General features: G+C 35.7%; 1 protein-coding gene across 6 annotated transcripts in view; it reads right to left on the minus strand.

Moving 5' to 3' along the window:
* Window positions 1–20051, minus strand: part of HSD17B4 (hydroxysteroid 17-beta dehydrogenase 4) — a 96405-nt gene that overhangs the window by 42821 nt on the left and 33533 nt on the right. For 3 of the 6 annotated variants that reach the window (XM_081499077.1, XM_081499076.1, XM_081499074.1), the window contains exons 5-10: window positions 18378–18424; window positions 16798–16882; window positions 15471–15658; window positions 8638–8729; window positions 5829–5853; window positions 4187–4315 (exon numbers count right to left, since the gene is read on the minus strand). In XM_081499077.1, the coding sequence (XP_081355203.1) occupies window positions 4187–4315; window positions 5829–5853; window positions 8638–8729; window positions 15471–15658; window positions 16798–16882; window positions 18378–18424 (566 nt within the window). Of the gene's footprint in view, window positions 1–4186; window positions 4316–5828; window positions 5854–8637; window positions 8730–15470; window positions 15659–16797; window positions 16883–18377; window positions 18425–18534; window positions 18557–20051 lie in introns of all 6 variants that reach the window. The other 3 variants (XM_081499075.1, XM_081499073.1, XM_081499078.1) reach the window with 2 other exon arrangements.

Consider the following 20051-nt stretch of genomic DNA (forward strand, 5'->3'; position numbering starts at 1 on the left):
AATGTAAGCTATTTCCACACACAAAAAAATGCTTTTGTTACAGATGTGACTAAGAAAAACTAAATGCTTTAGATAATTACACCTGTAATATCCAGCAAACCTACTACAGAAACTTCACTTGTGTTCATGAACTGATTATGATGTCAGGCTATTATTACAGGAAAAAATTGTGAAAGACTGAGCAGACGAAAGATAACTGGGTGTTTCCATACTCTCTTCAGGTTATGATTCTAAGGAGGCTCGGAGTTTTGCAAGGTCTCTGAGCACTTTTACAATTCTGTAAAGTGGGATCCTTGTCCACAGATGTACAATTTCTAGCTGGTGGAGGGAAAACTAATTTCCCTTCTTTCCCCACCATCACCCCTCCTCCAAGATGCAACAATGTCAAGATTACTCCCCAGGTAACCTCAGAAAATATTACTGAAAATTCTTCCACAGAAAACCACCCATTATGACCAGTGACTCCAGAGAGAGTTCAGAAGCTGCTATTCTGAAATCTAAAAGGTTAATAAAAGAGACTCATGGAGCATCCACATGTGCCCTAAGATTCCAAAAGCTCTGGGACCTTCCTAACAAACCTTAGATATATGGGCCTCCTCCTAAACTCAGAAAAAAATGGTACCTAGACTACAGAATGTGAGATGACCAGGGGTTTCTGCCATTCCTGGTAAGCTAGTGAAGAGGTTTCTCGCCTACTAATGCTTCTCTTATCACCCCACTTAGGTTGCTGCCTAGATAGGAGGCCTTTAACTGAAAGCATCAGGGTTTCCCTGGTGGCACAGTGGTAAAGAACCCGCCCACCAAGGCAGGAGACACAGGTATGATACCTGAGTCAGGAAGAACCCCTGGAGAAGGAAATGGCAACGCACTTCAGTATTCTTGCCTGGGAAATCCCATGGACAGAGGAGCCTCTCCTGGAGCCGGACACAACTCTGCGACTAAACAACAACAACCTTGGTACAGACTGACAGTACCGAACTCACAGACAGACCACCTGAATTAACTCTTGGCTCAAACACTGAGAAAGTGCGGCCCACTTATTCAACTTCTCTGGAATTTAGTTCCATCATCTATAAAATGAGAACACTGATATGGGTGCTTGGAAAGTCTCGATTTTACAAACGATGTAAGGTTTTTTTCCCTAACTGTACTTCAAATATTAGGGGTATTTTTTCATTTATAAGTATACCATTCATTAGTTAGCTTTTTCTTTATATTAGTCTAATACTTTTTTAAAATTAATGTATCTATTTTTAATTGGAGGCTAATTACTGTACAATTTTGTGGTGGTTTTTGCCATACATTGACATGAATCAGCCACAGGTGTACATGTGTCCCCCATCCCGAACCTCCCTTCCACCTCCCTCCTCATCCCATCCCTCTGGGTTGTCCCAGTGCAATAGCTTTGAATGCCCTGTTTCATGCATCAAACTTGGACTGGCGATCTATTTCACATATGGTAATATGCATGTTTCAATGCTATTCTCTCAAAACATCCCACCCTCACCTTCTCCCACAGAGTCCAAAAGTCTGTTCTTTATATCTATGTCTCTTTTGTTGTCTTGCATATAGGGTTGTCATTACCATCTTTCTAAATTCCATATATATGTGTTAGTATATCATATTGGTGTTTTTCTTTCTGACTTACTTCACTCTGTATAATAGGCTCCAGTTTCATCCACCTCATTAGAACTGATTCAAATGTGTTCTTTTTAATAGCTGAATAATATTCCATTGTGTATATGTACCACAGCTTTCTTATCCATTCATCTGCCAATGGGTATCTAGGTTGCTTCCATGTCCTCGCTATTGCAAACAGTGCTGCGATGAACACTGGGGTACACAAGTCTCTTTCAATTCTGGTTTCCTCAGTGTGAATGCACAGCAGTAGGATTTCTGGGTCATATGGCAGTTCTATTTCCAGTTTTGTAAGGAATCTCCACACTGTTCTCCATAGTGGCTGTACTAGTTTTCATTCCCACCAACAGTGTAAGAGGGTTCCCTTTTCTCCACACCCTCTCCAGCATTTATTGCTTGTAGACTTTTGGATAGCAGCCATTCTGATTGGTGTGAGATGGTACCTCATTGTGGTTTTTATTTGCATTTCTCTGATAATGAGTGACGTTGAGCATCTTTTCTTGTGTTTGTTAGCCATCTGTATGTCTTCTTTGGAGAAATGTCTGTTTAGATCTTTGGCCCATTTTTTGATTGGATCATTTATTTTTCTGGTATTGAGCTGCATGAGTTGTTTGTATATTTTTGAGATTAACTATAAAACTTCTAGAGGAAAACAGGCAAAACACTCTCTGACATAAATCACAGCAAGATCCTCTATGACCTACCTCCCAGAGTAATGGAAATAAAAGCAAAAATAAACAAATGGGACCTAATTAAACTTAAAAACTTTTGTACAATGAAGGAAACTATAAGCAAGGTGAAAAGACAGCCTTTGGAGTGGGAGAAAATAATAGCAAATGAAGCAACTGACAAAGAATTGGTCTAATACTTTTAAGGCAATAAAGTGGAATTCTGACATCAGAGAAAAGTTTTTAAGATATTTCTTCCTTTTTCCTTTTCCTCATTTTCATTGATAGGTGATTGCTATTCGTAGACGAAATTTACCTCAAATACTAAAAGAAAGAATACAGAAAATGAAACTTCTAATGACATAACAATCATACTCTGATTGAGAAAAGCATAACGAAAATTTCAGCAAGTGTACCAGCAGACAGGGAAGCGTCATTAGGATAAAAAGAAAAATAACAGGCTAGTCATTTTTCAGATATAATCTTCTACTGAACATTAAATATAATGCTGGGGGAAAAATAATTTTCCTGTAAAATAATTTCAATTCATGATCTTTCCTAGATGGGCCCTTTAAATTTCATATACTATATACATACATGAATTATACTAGAAAAAAACAATATAATTTTTATTGGTCATTTCCTGTGGTATATCATAGACGATTCAATAACTCAAGATAACAAGCATTTACTAAACGCTTTCTATGAGTTCAGCACTACCCTAGCACCAAATACAAAAGAAGGACACACAAGATATAGTCTCTGCCTCCAAAGGAACTCTCCAGTTAAGAAACCACCTAGTTATGAAAAAAAAGCAGTGGAAAGCAGTCGTGATTAGACGCTCAAGCGGAAGAGTTCAGCTAAGAGAGATATCCATGAAACCCAGAATATCTGGGAAGATTTTGTTGAACATCTAGGGCTTGAGTTTTTCTGAAGAAGCACTGAGATTAGCAGAGGTGATAAAAGGAGTAAGGAACATCTTAGAAAGGCAGAGAAATAGTAACAAGGACAAAGTGCTAAAACAAAGCAAAATCTATTCACTAGATAGAAAAGCCCTAAGCCTAAATAAAATAGACTTAAATAAACTTTTGAGGAAATTAAAAAAAAATCAAGTCAGATAAGGAGCATATGATTAGCTATGGCAAGACTGAAATCAACCATCAGATGGGGAATAGATGCATTGAGGACAAATGGGTAAACACTTTCTACCATCCCCCAATCACATGTACTGAAAAACTAGGATCATAAGAAAACTGGAAACACTAGACTTCCTTGGTGGCGCAGCTGATAAGAATCTGCCAGCTAATGCAGATGACACGGATTTGATACTTGATCCAGGAAGATTCCACATACCAAGGGGCAACTAAGCTCGCATGCCACAACTACTGAAGCCCTTGTGCTCTAGGGCCCACAAGCCACAACTGCTGAACCTGTGTGCTGCAACTACTGAAACCCACCTGCTCTAGAGCCTGTGTTCTGAAACAAAAGAAGCCACTGCAATGAGAAGTCCCCGCACTGCAACAAAGACTAGCCAGTCCCTGCTCTCTGCAGCTAGAGAAAGCCCATGCAAAAGCAATGAATATCCACTGCAATTATAAATAAATAAAGAGACCACTGGATGCTCATATTTTTAAAATAAATAAAAATAAAGAGGCTTGAAAAAAATATAACAGGACAAAAAAAACCAGAAAATTGATAAACTGACAGTGGGAGTAACACACATATCTGAAATTGGAGAGTTCTAATACCTACTGGAGCAGAAAATGTACTGTGGATGATTCGAGTATCTAAGTTAGCACAATTAAGAAGACAGTTTCATAAGAGAATAGAATGCTTTATTGCCTCTGATTCCCCAGGCAGGACTGAACTCACTTCTTTACCTTGAATACTCTGAGGCTTGGTGGCATCATCGAAATCACAGATCTTCGTCCAGTTAGCCTTTACTGCCTCAGGAGTCATTGGCTGAGTCCTCTGTCTCACAAGGGCTCCAAGGCTTCGCTCCCATCGTACTGGTTATAGAAACAAAACTGAGATGCTGAACACGTAGACAGAAAGTAGAATTCATAATCTGGTGGATTTTTTTTTTTAACTTCAAGAAAGATGGAATTTGGAAAAAAGATTCTAACTTCTAAAGACTTTTACTACAAGCCTTAAATGCCATTTTATTCTTAAAATAACAAACCCACTAAGATAGTATTAAATTTCCTTTTTTAAATATTTAAAGCTGAAGCAAAAAACCTCTTTCTCCTCTGACTATGCCAGATACTACTAAAGGTAGGATGAATTACTGAATCAGAAAAAGTTAAATTATATATAATCACACAAAAAGACTGACTTCATCACCACAGATCACTTAGATACTACACTTCAAGGTAACAGAACAGAATAGAGCATTGCTGGATAGCAAACTGAAATGATAACAGGTCAAAGACTCCATATAATCAAATTAATGTATCAGACAGCCCCAAATAATTCTCCCTTTTCCTCCTTTTGCTCTTCCTCTCTATCCAGGAGAAGTCAACTTGATTGCCCATATTCACAAAAATCATCATTGCTGCATAAGTTCCAAGATTTTTAACATTGTTTCTTTTTTAAAAGGCCTCAGAAATAAATAATCACTAGTAACTCTATTTAAACATAATGGTCAGATTTTGATGATGACTAAATTGAAGATTTGTCTTGGGGAATGACAGAAGCCTCTAGAGATTTCCTACTGATAAAGTTCCACATATGGCTTTTATTGCAATACCTAACCTTTCTTTCTTAAAGATATCACAAGATACTTAAAAATGTTTGAATAATATAAGCTACTTCATAACTGGAGAGATCATTAATAATACTCTATTGTAACAATGTCATCCACTAATGGCAGACTATTAAATAATTCAATTAATTTCGGTACCAACATCCAACTGAAAACTTGAATTGGGATACTGGAATGTTCACAACTTTTTTTTTAAATGCCATAAAGTAATTATCCAGTTTGGAGCTCACAGCATTTAAGAACTAGGGGAAGAAAGGATTGAAGCCAGATGAATTTACTATTGGGCTGAAGAAGAATAGCTCCAAGGAAGAAAAGAGTCAATGAGAGAAGTAGAGAACCTGCCAGTTGAGCCATCTAGGACACAGCTTTTCCCATCTTTTCAAAAAACGCTCTCCCTCCCACTCACTCCTCTGCTGAACAACCATGTAGGGTGTGTCAGAGACATGGAAAGACAAACATCAATATAGAAACTGTGCTGTCTGAGGAAACAGCCAGCTCTGAAGAAGATAGGACAAATACTGAATAAGGACTGCCAACAGGAAAAAAATTGAAAAGATCCCTGAAAATGGCACAGGCATGCAGGACAGCTTCCTTTATTTAGAAGATGTGTTTGCTATAAAAATGTTTGCATTTGATTATGCATGCACTAGATCCTACAGTTAGACATTTGACAAGGTCTTTATCCAGCTCTAACTGTATATACAGGTTTAAAAATATGGAAATAATGTACAGCAAACCAAAAATCAAAAGACACTTACATTTTCCAATCCATCCTGCTCCAACCTACCAAAAAAGAGGGGGGAAAAGTTATACCATCTAATGTGGAACTACTAATAGAATTTTCAAAATTAAAAAAAAAACAGACAGCTATTTAAGAGTATCAGAATGCTAGATGACAATGGATGGAAAAAAAATGCTAAATCTACTAAACATACAGATCTACTAAACCCACTGGCCCACATGACTCTGCACTATTTATGCTATCAAAGTAGAAAACTTAAGCAGCACCTACATTAGAAACATATGTAGTAAGCATGACTCTGCAAGGCATGATAACAGTTCTTCTATTGACTAGCTGTGCAATCCTGGTCAAACTATTTGACTTCCCTATACCCAAGATTCCACTTATGTAAAATTAGGATAATAATACACTCTTTATGAGGTAACCATGAAGGTTAAACAATATAAATACCAAATGTGCCCAGCGCATCGCATGAAATGCATGTCCCTCTACAAAGAGTTAATGAATGAAAATAAATGAATAAAAAGTAACAAAAAACAAAACCAGCATTTGACTTAATGAACTACACAGTCATTTGAATGAAACACCTTTATATATATAGATAAGGCAAATGACTAAATATATTAATAACCACGCAGAAAGACGGTATTTTCTCCAAAAGTCATTCAAGGAAATCCTCAGAAGAAAATGTCTGATGGAAGAAAACCTTTTTGTCCTATCTTCAAACACCACAACTACAGTGTTCCAATGCATATAAGAGAAGAAGATATTATCAGCAAACAACACACTTCTCAGTGGCTCTAGGTTCAAGAGTGTGGCTTTTAATCACCCTTTCCTTTACATATATTAATAAGCCAATCAGCTTGATGCTGTGAGTGGCATGGCACTGATAACAGGCAAGAAAAACATCATCTTTGAACATATTTGGGGAGTGAAGCCACAAGCTGCAAACTCATCTCAGATGCTAAGAAACAATAGCTCCTATTGACCCAAAAAATCTCTGCCATTCTAGATATTTACCAAAACTTTCCAAATGAAGTGGCAACATATGTTCAAGGTTTAAGTCAGGATATTACTCATCTCTCTTACTGTATTTTGTACTCAATTTTGCATACCCAGTGTCCCTTGCTAAAAATGTCCATGATGTAGTAAAATAAAGCAATAACATACAAAACTTCTCTCAGCATTATCCTAATTATCTGTGTATGGATGAGTGTTTGCGTAAAATGCATATCCAAAAAAAAGAGACTACTCGTGTAAAATGCACATCTAATAAAAGACTGGGAGAGAATATACATAAAAATATGAATAGGAATAATCTCTGGATAGTGGTAATGTGGGTGATTTTATCTTCTTCTATATATTCTCCTGCATATTTGAAGTTTTCTAAAAAAAAGCATATGTATTTTTGTTCACAGAATTAATAACAAATATAAACATAAAAGACAAATAGATTTTTAAAACCCCCTTAATGAGATAATAAGACACGCAAGCCAAATTTGGAGCTCCATATGGCTTCGTATTATTAAATTTCATCTTCTATAAACCTAGAGTCATAAAGTTCTTTCCACCTTTAATTTTCACAATTCACAATCAATTGTGACTATGATTAAGAGAGTGGAGGTACCTACTTCTGCTTAGACCTGTATAGACTGCTTTTCACTTACTAAACAGCTTTTTATTCAAATAAATCAGACTAATATATCATTCATTTCAAACCTAAGCCATGTTATTTTGCTACCAAAAAATAGTTTTGGAGTCATCTATTTCCACATACAATAGGTTTATTATTATATTACCACAGAGAATCAAACAAAGGAGGATGACCTAAAACATAACATTTCATGCTAGAAAAGAAAAAAAGATCAAACTCAAATGAGGACTCAAAAATACAGGGATTTCAAATGAGGACTCAAAAATACAGGGATTTCTCAGGCAGGTTAAGACACTGCACTCCCAATGCAGGGGGCATGGGTTCGATTTCTGGTCAGGGAACTAAGATCCTATACACTGCAGGTACACCCAAAATATTTATATATATATATTTATATATGTATTAGCATAAAGAAATCTGAAGGGATTTTGACTATAGAATGAAAACTGGATCTCACTGGATGGTGTGATTACGTGTGGTTTTTATTTTTATAACAAACATTTATAAAGCTTTGCAACAGGGAAAAATAGAAAAGTTTCTTTTTAAAGTCAATACAATTAATAAGTTGTGTTTACTGATCTATCATACCCAGACTGAATTCCTGCTATACTGATATAATAGTTAAAATTAAAGGGTGACTGCTAGGTATACTAAAAGTTTAAAAATATGATTTCCAGTTCTCACAGCAAAACCCCAAGAAAACTAAACTCAGGGAGATTAATCTGTACACTACACCAGAGAGTCAGCAATTACCAGAGCAAGAAATCAAAATACAGCCTGGATGACTTTAAACCATCAGTTCTACCCTTTCATTTTATTACTCAATATCTCAAAATCAAAATTACTCAATATCTCAATATTAAAAAAATAAAATTTTCTGTATGACTAAATACATCATACCAATCACAATCTTTCATTTGACAATAATATCAGAAATAAATAGGGAAAAACAGAATTTACAAGTTGCTGTTACTTTCTTAAAAAAGGATATCAGTCATACTTGTTCCTTAATTATAACATAGACATAATATTAAAAAAAACACGTAAGTGATATCAACTGATATAGATTTTTACAGGCATAAACAACTGAAAAATACGAATTTTTGAATCTTTTTTTTATATTTTATTACACAAATATTGCTTTGAGAGAAAGTAGAAAGGTGCAGAATACCTCAAACAAGCCACCATTTTCTTCACAACTCTCATGGCAAAGCCAAAGGACCAGGGGTGCCACATAATCTGGCTTTAGGGCTTCCAGAAGATCTGAAATAAATAGCAAAAAAATCCTTACAAACAAGAATATATACATATTCAATCAATTACTTTACTTTCTAAAAATTCCTTACTTATAAATTACAGATTCAGAGACTTTTTAAATAAGAAAAAAACCAAATATACAAAATTAATTAGTATTAACATCGAAGAATCTAAAGAAGAATCTTTTCATCCCAATGGAGACTTTCAGGTTTCTAACACAGAAAGCATCAGACATACCTTTCCAAGGTCAGTAACTTTCTGTTTAGAAGACAAATTAAAGCTGTCTCAGCAAAGACTGGTGAGCAAAGGCATACAAAGCATAAGGAACTTAGACACCAGCTACGCACAAAACATTTTGCCCTCCCAGGAGCTAGAAAACTATAAAAGAGCCTTGACAAGTGTAATGACAGTAAGATAATGATGTAAAATGGACCATGCAGCCATTACTGATGAGTCACAAAGTGTAGGAAATATCTTCCTGTTGCATACCTTCTGTGAGCAACTTAACAGGCAGAAAGGTACTACACAAGGAGCATGAACACCTGAATTTTACTGCCGGCCCTGCCACATAGGCAACTTAGGGCACTGAGAACATCACTCAACTCTCAAGTGTGCGTGTCTGCATCTGTAAGATGGTAGTCAGAATGCTTTGCCTACCCATTCTACCAAGTTGTTCCAAGCTCAAAAGAGATGTAATTTGTTAACACAGCTTATAAACTTTAAAGAATCAAATAAATGTAAATTTTAATTGTGAAATGACAAAATACAGTTTTACATTTTGAAGTGACAAAGATGACATTTACTGTCCCTGTAAATGAAAGAGCAGCTCTAAAAACCTTTCACTTTATGGTATTCCTGACCCCCACGACTGTGAGATAATATATACTTGCTTTAATACACAAATTTGAAGTAATGTATTACAAATCAGTAAATAACTAATACAACTTGGGAAGTTCATGGGTATTCATCCTAAGATTATGTCTCATTTCATGTAACAAACATATATAAGTATGTAAGTTACATATATGACTTTCCATTGATCAAATATATTTCAAAGATGAAAATGAAATTACAGATGTCTTCACACATTACTCAGAACACCTGGTTCTTTAACAAATAATTCCTTTGATAGCCTGGAAGTGAATATTTCAGAAGAAGGGAAGAAAAACACTAAGGCAAAATAAATTTTTGGCTTTTTCTAAGCTACAAAAAATAGATATTAAAATTCAAAATAACAAAAATTTAGAATCTAAAGCGTCTTTTAAAAATGACCTATAATAATTCTCTTCTTTTACAGAAGAGAAAACAGGTCTAGAAAGATTAAGCTATTTGTCTAAAGTAGATCTTATTCTCCCAATATCTTTCAGTACAGTTTGGTGGGTCAATTAAACATTGACCTAACTTCTCCAGAGGTACAGACCTGTCCAAATGAATGGAAATTACATTCTCAAAGGAAAGTGAATTTAAAACCTATAGTTTTCAATATTTTCTTGAAGACTTGCTGCTTTCCCAAGAAAGTCTACAGCTGATGGCAAAAAGTGACTAAGGTAGAAATCTAGCAAAGAAATGATAAGCATAAAAATCTAAATAGTGGTTCTCTCTTGGCATGAAGCAGAGGAATAGAAGGTATAAAGTTAGATGCAAGTAATGTTTCAGTTCTTGAGTTGAGCAGCAAGTTCATGACTGTGATTACATTTTGATGCTTTATTTCTTACCAGTAACCTAAGCTGTTGTGCATACACACACACACACACACACACACACTTAAAAGGGAGAAAAAAGTGAATTGTATCTCTTCTTCATATATTCTAGTTCTTTAACAAGAATTCCTTCAATAAGATATGAGAGTATAGAGAGTTTTTAAAATAAGGGACTTTTTTAAATGACCAAGTTGACAAGGAAAAGGAAAAAAATTAGATCTCAGGTACAAATAGCTACTCAACACTAAAGCAAACTGGTTAGGCACAGCTCTTAGAAAAAGCCAGCAAGTTCTAAAATGAATGGTAGCTCAAATGCAGAAAGTAAAATGGTACTGTGAATAAGTATTTGTATTCCATGAAGGATAGGCTACCCACTCCAGTGTTCTTGGGCTTCCCTTATGGCTCAGCCGGTAAAGAGTCTGCCTGCAATGCAGGAGACCTGGGTTCGATCCCTGTGTTGGGAAGATCCCCTGGAGAAGGGAAACGCTACTCACTCCAGTATTCTGGCCTGGAGAATTCCATGGACTGTATAGACCATGGGGTCACAGAGTCAGACACGACTGAGCGACTTTCACTTTCACTTTCATTCCATGAAGCAGCTAATTTTAAAATAACTTCACTCATCAATTGTTTTGTACCGTTTCACAGAAGCTGCTTTTAAAGTATTATAGATACTTTCTTTTTAAAACATATGTTAAAGCCAGGAGTATCAGAAACTATACACAGTTTTGCACCAGTCAAGTATTCTATTTATTATATAACCAAATAAATCAGCATTTATTGAAGATTGAAGGTGGGAGGTGGGAAGATTGAAGGTGGGAAAGATTGAAGGTGGGAGGAGAAGGGGACGACAGAGGATGAGATGGTTGGACGGCATCACCGACTCAACGGACATGAGTTTGAGTAAGCTCCGGGAGTTGATGATGGACAGGGATACATGGCATGCTGCAGTCCATGGGGTTGCAAAGAGTCGGACACAACTGAGCAACTGAACTGAACTGACTGAAATCAGCATTGGCTCTCGATCACACATTGAAATTTTTTAATTTAAAAATTTATATTTCATGTTTTCAAAAAACAAAGTTGGCAGGCTCCCTCCCATTACCTGATTTCAAGACTTACTATAAAACTATAGTAATCAAAACATCATGGTATTAGTAAAAGGATCAATACAGCAGAACAGAGAATCCAGAAATAGACTCATACATTTGTGATCAGCTGATTTTTGAGAGAAGAGCAAGGGCAATTCAAATCAAGAATGAGGAATAGTCTATAGAATAGGTGAACTGGTAGTTCCTTCAACAAATAATTGGCACTTCTTTAAAAAGGGGAATGAACTATTACATGTTAAATGAAACTTAAGAGATACAGTAACAAAATGCCTATGGGCTCTGTTTAGATCCTTGGGGAATAAACCAACTCTAAAAAGATCTGCCTGCCAATGCTGGAGACACAAGAGATGTGGGCTCTATTCCTGGGTCAGGAAGATTCCCTGGAGTAGGAAATGCCAACCCACTCCAGGACTCTTGCCTAGAAAATTACATGGACAGAGGAGCCTGGTGGGCTACAGTCCATGGGGTCGCAAAGGGTCAGACATGACTGAGTGATTGAGTGCGCACACACGCACGCGCACACACACACACACACACACACACACACAGAGTAACAAAACGCCTGTGGGCTTTGTTTAGATCCTTGTAGAATAAACTAACTCTAAAAAGATGCTTTTTTGGTAACTAGGAAGTTTTAATATAAACTTAGTATTAGACAATGTTAATGAATTATTATTTTAGTGTGATATTGGCATTGTGATTATAATGTCCGTATCTGTTGAAGAGACACTGTATATATTAAATGAGAAGTAATGCCTGAGATTTGCTTTGAAATATCATAGAGGAAATGGGAGAGGGTAACAAAGTAAGTCAACAAATTAAAATCATTTTGAAATATGCCCAGAGCATTCTGTTCTCCTTAACAAAGGCCTATCTTAAGGGAAACTATCAGAGCTTCAATTAGACTAGTGAAGCCCCTCTAGTCTCCTGTCTCAAATAAGGGGGTTAGGGGAGAAGGCTAAGAAACTCTTCTGAAAGTCAGTGTAAAGGGGCTTTGATCTCCTAAAAAAATGGAGATAATGAAGATGTAATTATAAGATTAGAGAACACATTCCCTCCCATTAACTTACAGTCACTTCAACAGGGCTCCAGTATAACAGCAGCAGATTACAACTGAGAGAGCTGCAAACATACACACTTTTTAACAAAGAGTATCTAAGGAAACCCAAAGACAACAGGGTACACAAAAACTAGGACAAAGAAAAAAATGTAATCTCTGACACCAACAGCTACAGCAGCCAATAAACACCATCTAACTCCTGGCCAGACAAATGTAAAAACTCACAATAAAGCTTAATAGACACATTCTATCCACTACCCTCAACATATCATGTTCAGTTTTCAACAACAATTTCAAAGCCTGCTAAAAGACAAGAAAAGTACAGGCTGAAGAGACAAAGCTAGCATGAGAACCAGCCTCAACAGGCTTCCCTGGCAGTTCAGTGGTTAAGACTCTGCACTTTCACTACAGAAGGCACGAGTTCAGTCCCTGATTAGGGAACCGAGATCCCACATGCCACACAGTGCAGCCAAAAAACAAAACAAAACAAAATAGAAAAAACCAGAGATATAGCCTCAAATATAGCAGAGATTTTGGAATTATCAAACCACGAATTTAAAATAACTGTAATTAACATGCTGAGGGCTCTAAGGGAAAAAAGTGGACAATTTATAAGAACAGATGACTACTATAAGCAGACAGAAGGAAATGCTTTGGAAAAAAATCAAAAGGAAATGCTAAAAAACAATGTAACATTCTGAAATGAAAAGAATAATCAGTAAGCCTGAATATATGTTAACAGAAACTTTCCAAACTGAAATGAAATCCAAAGAGAAAAAAAGAAGGGGAACAGAATATCAAAGAACTGTGGTATTGTATAATTATAAAAGATAAACAGGCACATAATGGAAACACCAGAAACGGAAGGGAAAAGGAAAAAAAAAAAAAGGAAGAAGAAATAGTTGAAGCACTGATGGCTGAGAATTTTCCAAAGTTAATGACAGATACCAACCATAGATCCAGGAAGCTCAGAGGATATCAAGTAACATAGAGCCAAAACTCTACACCTATTATTATGCATATTATATTCAAACTGCAGAAAAACAAGGAGAAAATCTTGGAGGAATACAGAGGGAAAAAAATATACCTTATGCGTAAAGAAACAAGGAAAGAATTATGTCAAACTCTCCTTCAAAAACCATGTTAGTAATAGAAGAGTGGAGTGAGATATTTCAAGGGCTGAAAGAAAAAAATTACTAACCCAGAATTCCATAGCAGTGAAATTATGCTTCAAAAGTGAAAGAGATTAAGAGAATTTAAAAAACATGTTACAGATTGGGAAAAAATATTTTGCAAACACTTATCTGATTAAGAACTTGTTTTCAAAATCTGCAGGGAACTCTTACAACTCAACAATAAGAAAACAAAGAGTCCAATTTAAAAATGAGCAAAAGATATGAACAGATACATCACCAAAAAAGACAAATAAATGGCAAAGAAGCACAGGAAAAAATGTACATCATGTGTCATTAGGGAATTGAAAATTAAACAATGAAATACCATACATACCTATTAGAAACACTAAAATGCAAAAGACTAACAATAATAAATGCTGGCCAAGAAGGCAATGGCACCCCACTCCAGTACTCTTGCCTGGAAAATCCCATGGACAGAGGAGCCTGGTGGGCTACAGTCCATAGGGTCGCGAAGAGTCGGACACGACTGAGCGACTTCACTTTCACTTTTCCCTTTCATACATTGGAGAAGGAAATGGCAACCCACTCCAGTGTTCTTGCCTGGAGAATCCCAGGGACGGTGGAGCCTGGTGGGCTGCCGTCTATGGGGTCGCACAGAGTCGGACACAACTGAAGTGACTTAGCAGCAGCTTAGCAAGATGTGGAGCAACAAGAACTCTCACAGACAGCCAGTGGCAATGAAGCATGATACAGTCATTTTAGAAGACGGTTGGAAATTTCTTACCAAGCTAGTTTCATCATACAATTCAGCAATTATCCTCCTTAATATTTAAAAAAATGAGTTGAAAACTTCACCCACACAAAAACCTGCACATAAATGTTCACAGAAGCTTTATTCATAATTGTCAAAAATTGGAAATAATCAAAATATTCCTTGATAACTGAATGAATAAACAAACTGAGGCACCTCCATACCATGTAATATTATTCAGTGATAAAAAGAAACTAGCTTCAATCCTCTCAGACATTTGGGAGAAAGAGGAGAGGGATGAAGAGATGGAACACAGGGGATTTTCCGGTAAGTGAAACCATTCTGTATGATCTGTGATGGTGGGTACATAACATTACACATTTGTGAAAACCTACGTGATTGGACAACCTAAAGAATGAGCCCTAAAGTAAACTATGAACTGTAGGTAATATTGGGTTGGCCATGAAGTTCACTCTGGTTTCTCCATCAGATGGTATGGAAAAACCCAAACAAACTTTTTGGCCAACCCAGTAGGAAGTGTCAGTACTGGTTCATCAATTGTAACAAATGTAGCACACTGATGTAGGATGTTAAAAATATGGGTAACTGTGTGGGAGGAGGAGTAGGTGAGCACTCTCTTTACTATCTGATCAATTCTTCTATAAATTGTTTTAAAAAACAATCTGTTAATTTTTACATTAATTTTTTAAAATAATTATTACAAAACAGTAAGAATGCTATTACTTCATTCTGTTAAAAAAATACGTATGTCTACCTACACAAAGAAAGTTTACCTCAGTGTGTTAGAATTATGGGTCATTTTTTTATTTTTCCTGTTTTGCTTTCCTAAATTTTATATAATGTAAATTACACATGATGCTTTTTTAAGTTTTAAGGAAATTCTTTAGTTACTCAAAAAATTAAATACTTTGGCAAAGTTCACTCCACACAGACATGTGGAAAACAGCACTGAAAATTTTAAACTTACCTTTAGGCAAAATGGTTTGGGTCATCCTTGATCCAGCAGTAGGGGCAATAGTGTTACAATGAATGTTGTTTTTCTTGCCTTCCACTGCAAGACAGTTTGAAAGGCCCAGAAGACCCAGTTTTGCAGCACAATAATTTGCTTGGCCAAAGTTGCCATATATTCCTGAGGCTGATGAAGTCATGATGATTCTAAAAAGAAAAATGAATCTCTTAATATCATCTTTTCTATGTTTTAATAATGTTGCGACTCTAAGCACTTTTTTTTTCTTTTTCATTACTATTATATCTGTCAAAAGAAACTCTGTATACTGGCATTAGGTTCTAAAAAGTCACAATTCATATACCTAAATTAATAACAAAAGTAATCTCTCAAAATTCAACTATAAGATTTTATTGTTTTAAAAAGAATCCCTGCAAAAAAAAAAGGATCCCTGGTCAGGAACAAATGAATTCAAGTGTAAGAATATATATTCATTATCTACTGAAAACAACAATAAGTATTTACAAACAAAAAACAAACTGCCAATTGACAAGTCAAAATCTTAGTAAGAAATATTAGATCATGAAATCCTAATTCTTTAGTCCTCATCACTTTGCTCCTTTCCCTGTCTGGATAATATTAAATGCCTCATATTAAAAACAATACCATCTGAAAATCTGACCTAATCTTACTTACTCTACTTAGTAGAACAAGTAAAGTAAATCATATCATCTACTCTCAGAAACTGCTAATATCAGGATACACTAGAACTCTCCAATAAGAAAATACATCACAAGCAATTTACTTCTAGTAGATGTATGTGAACCCTAAGTTAATAAGAATAGCCTTAAAAAAAAAATAAGAATAGCCTTTACATTAGAGTGCGTGGAGCCACTTACTAGGTCTGTCACATCTGAGTCACACAGATATAACTGTAAGAGTCCTACTATTTCTGGTCAGTAAAGACTAACTCATGTCTGAGCAGTGCCAGCTGGTAGAAGACAACTATTCCTCTCTCCCCACTTGTCACTGGACACACAAAATGATATTTTGGTTAGAGGATAAAGCACAGCTGAATCCTCCATGTTTGTACTGCTAAAATATCAGAGAACGGCAGGAAAATCATTAGTAATGAAAAGTAGGAGGTAAAAAGAAATACAAAGTTGTCCAGCTCAGCTGATCCGTGACTGACGCCATTTAATGGGGAAGCATGTGCCAAAACCATATTTAAAAAGCCTGTGCATATCTGGAGGTGTATTTTTCAATGTCAAAGCAATTCTTTTCCTCTATACACAAGGACCCACATACAACATCCCCAGTCTCCCTTGACACCCACATACAACTCTACCTTCCAAAGTTCTGTTTCTTCATGTGATCCCATGCTGCCCGGGTCACCAGGAATGAGCCCCGCAAATGAACTCTCTGAATTATATCTAAAACAAGAAATTTTTATCATGAATGTTGTCAAAAATTGATAGACCTATCTCAGAATCAACATTAGCAATGATTTACTTATATAAAGATGTTCTTTTTTATACCTAGCATTCAAAATCAACTACTGTCACATTGTACTCTGAGTAATCATTCTTGCTTTAGTCCCAATTATATATCCAACCAATAATTCATATCTATGTTGCCTATAAATTACGATTAGATTATTGCAACTTTATCACAAATACAATGCCATCTAAATATGATACCTGTACACACATCTAAATACAATGTCATCTTTAATATATGCCTATTTTATATAAAAATTCATTAATACAAATACCCAAGAACTCTACATATGTAATTGGGACTCAACACAAACATCAATTAAAGCATAATCAAAAATCATCCACTTTATCATCAAGAAATGTTTATAAAATGTTCATAATATCCCTTAATCCCTATTTTTACCAGGGTTTACTAAATGAGTTAAGAGTTGCGGGGAGGAGTGGAAGAGATGGAGGAAATAGGAGGAGGCAAAGAGGGAAAAAGAGAGAAAGAAATGCCTGCTTTTAGAAATGTCAATCTAATGAACAGAAAACTTGGAGGATGATTCAGATAGACAACTCTAGATTTAATTTTATCCTGATGAAGCCACTGCAGCCCCATCAGAGCTCAAAGCAAAGCACCAAGGTAAGTCTCCTCTGCCAACAAAACTTATCTTTCTCAGCTTCTCTTTTACTCAGTTATTACAAGAGAAGAGAAAACTAAAAGCCTGTCTTTGCTTAATTCTACGTCACAGAGATAGCTTGCTTCTTCCAAAAGGACTTCTGGCACTCTTTCCCAGAAACACGCTCTATAAACAATGACATAATTCACCTCAGTTACTACGTCTGCCACTGTCTCAGATTGTTTCAGTTCTGATAGCTAATGAAAGTAAAGGCAAAAAAGAGCAAATATGAAAAAACATTTTCATAACAGTGACTGTTCACTATCTAAACGTAATTTTTCCAACATAACATTTCTAACGAAAAATTTTCCTACGTATTAGAAGATTCAAAATTATATCTAGACTTTTCCCACCCAGTTCTCAGATTTCCATCATTTTTAGTGCCTCAGACACTCTTCCACAGCCTTCTCTTGCCGTTGAAATAACAATTATACAGCCAGACAAACACATAAGAAGCTGTTAAAAACAACAATACTGCAAGAAAATGCTGACAATCTCTCAGAGACAAAAAAAAAAAGAAAAGATGAAAGGCACAAAAACCTTTTAGATAACTTTTGCCAACAGATTAATTTTTTAAATTTTTTGAATGTTAAAAAAAAGGTTACTCCCAAATGTTCATCATTTTCAGTCATAAAGCTTATTCATCACCTACATTAGCAGAAGGAAGAATAGGTAGAAGCAAGATTTTCCTTAAGTGTGTAAGTGCATCAAGTATTAGACAGCTAAATGGATAAGTATGTTCCATAGAGAATATTAAAACATCTTACCCCAGTCTTCATCACTTATTCTACTAAATGAACGGTCCCTCAGAATCCTAAAAATTGATATTATATTTGTTGAGAAGAGAAAGTAGACACTAAAGAAAAAAAAACAAAAACTTTGCAAGCACATTACCTTATTGGAAATGAAAAAAGAAATACTCACCCAGCATTGTTGATCACAATATCTACAATATAAAAACATCCAAGTCACATATATAAAAGCAAGCATATTAATTTGCATTTGCTTAAAACTCACATTTCTTTCAAAAGTGTTTTTCTCCCCATGGAAAAGTAGATATAATAAGCAACAAGTGCTAGCAAAACAAAATTATAACTATATAATAACTATATTATAGTATAATATAGTATAATATAACTATAGTTATATTATTTATAACTATAGCAAAAAAAAATCTGATTTACAAAGGCATAAGAATCACCGTATATTAGTGCTTTCCTTACAAACCTACATATCTAAAAATTTTTTAGGTTTTTCCATCTCTACCTTCTGCCAAAATTCTATCAACTTATTTACAGAATAAGCAGTCACATAACTTAAGTTCTTACAACTCATCTAGCAACTTCAAAATTCACAGGGAAAGTTAAAAGTTTAAAAAATTTTTCCTTGCCAATGAAAAGTCAAAAGCCCAGAAAAGAAACCATTAGAATTAGAAACTGATGGCCTATCTGAATACACAATTGGTCCTCACTATAAAAAGAAAGGGATTTCTTTTTTAGGTTCAACCACCATCTTGTGGCTATCTTCATTTTATGACTTCAAACCTTTAGGGCTTCTATCCCTGTGTCAAACAATATGTGAACATGTCTCTCACAAACTCAATCAAATATAGAGAGAAAAAATATACATGCTAGACCAAAAAAAAGGGAAGGTGAATACGTTCAAACTGTAAAAATCAACATTTTTCAGACCAGACTAGAAACATGTTGGGCTCTTCCTCCAGTAATTCAATAACCTTTTACAATGTATGGGATTAAATTAGGAAGATTAAACAATATATTGAAATACTTCTTAAAAATCAACTTTTATATAATTCATCTTAATTTGCAAGATACAGAATCACTTTAATCTGGATAATTATAATTATCCAAAATATTCCACTGAGTCATCTATTGCCAAAATACTGATTTATTTTTTATTTTCTAAATATAAAATTTAGAATTTAATTTTATAAAATTATATAAATTTTATAATTTATAAATTTGAAACACGGGGAATGTCTGTTCAACAGGAGAGATCCTCTCCATGGTGCCTTGGCCCCGAGATGCGTAAGCAGGGACTGGGGAGCCACAGGGACGTGCAGGGTCGCGTTGGGCCAGCAGGCTGGAGGGGAACCCGGGTAGCAGCTCTGCTCGAGCCCTCTCTGCGGGAGCCCTCTCTGCACCCTGAGGGTGTGTTCCAGGCCCACCACGCCCCCTAGCGCCGGGTCCACGGAGCCCATGGCCCGCCTTCCTCGGAGGGCTGTCCCACGGGGGCACCTGTCTGAGCACTGGCAACGCAGGAAGCCCAGGTTCAATCTCTGGTTAGAAAACTAGATCCCATATACTGCAACTAAGAAGCTCACATGCCACAAAGAAGATCCCATGAGCCACATCTAAGATCCAGTGCAGCCAAAAATAATAAATATATATATATACTATTTTATATAACTATTATATAAT

Source organism: Giraffa tippelskirchi, chromosome 6 (assembly GCF_054371585.1).
Source record: "Giraffa tippelskirchi isolate mGirTip1 chromosome 6, T2T-mGirTip1v1.2.pri, whole genome shotgun sequence".
In the NCBI taxonomy this organism is placed as follows: Eukaryota; Metazoa; Chordata; class Mammalia; order Artiodactyla; family Giraffidae; genus Giraffa; species Giraffa tippelskirchi.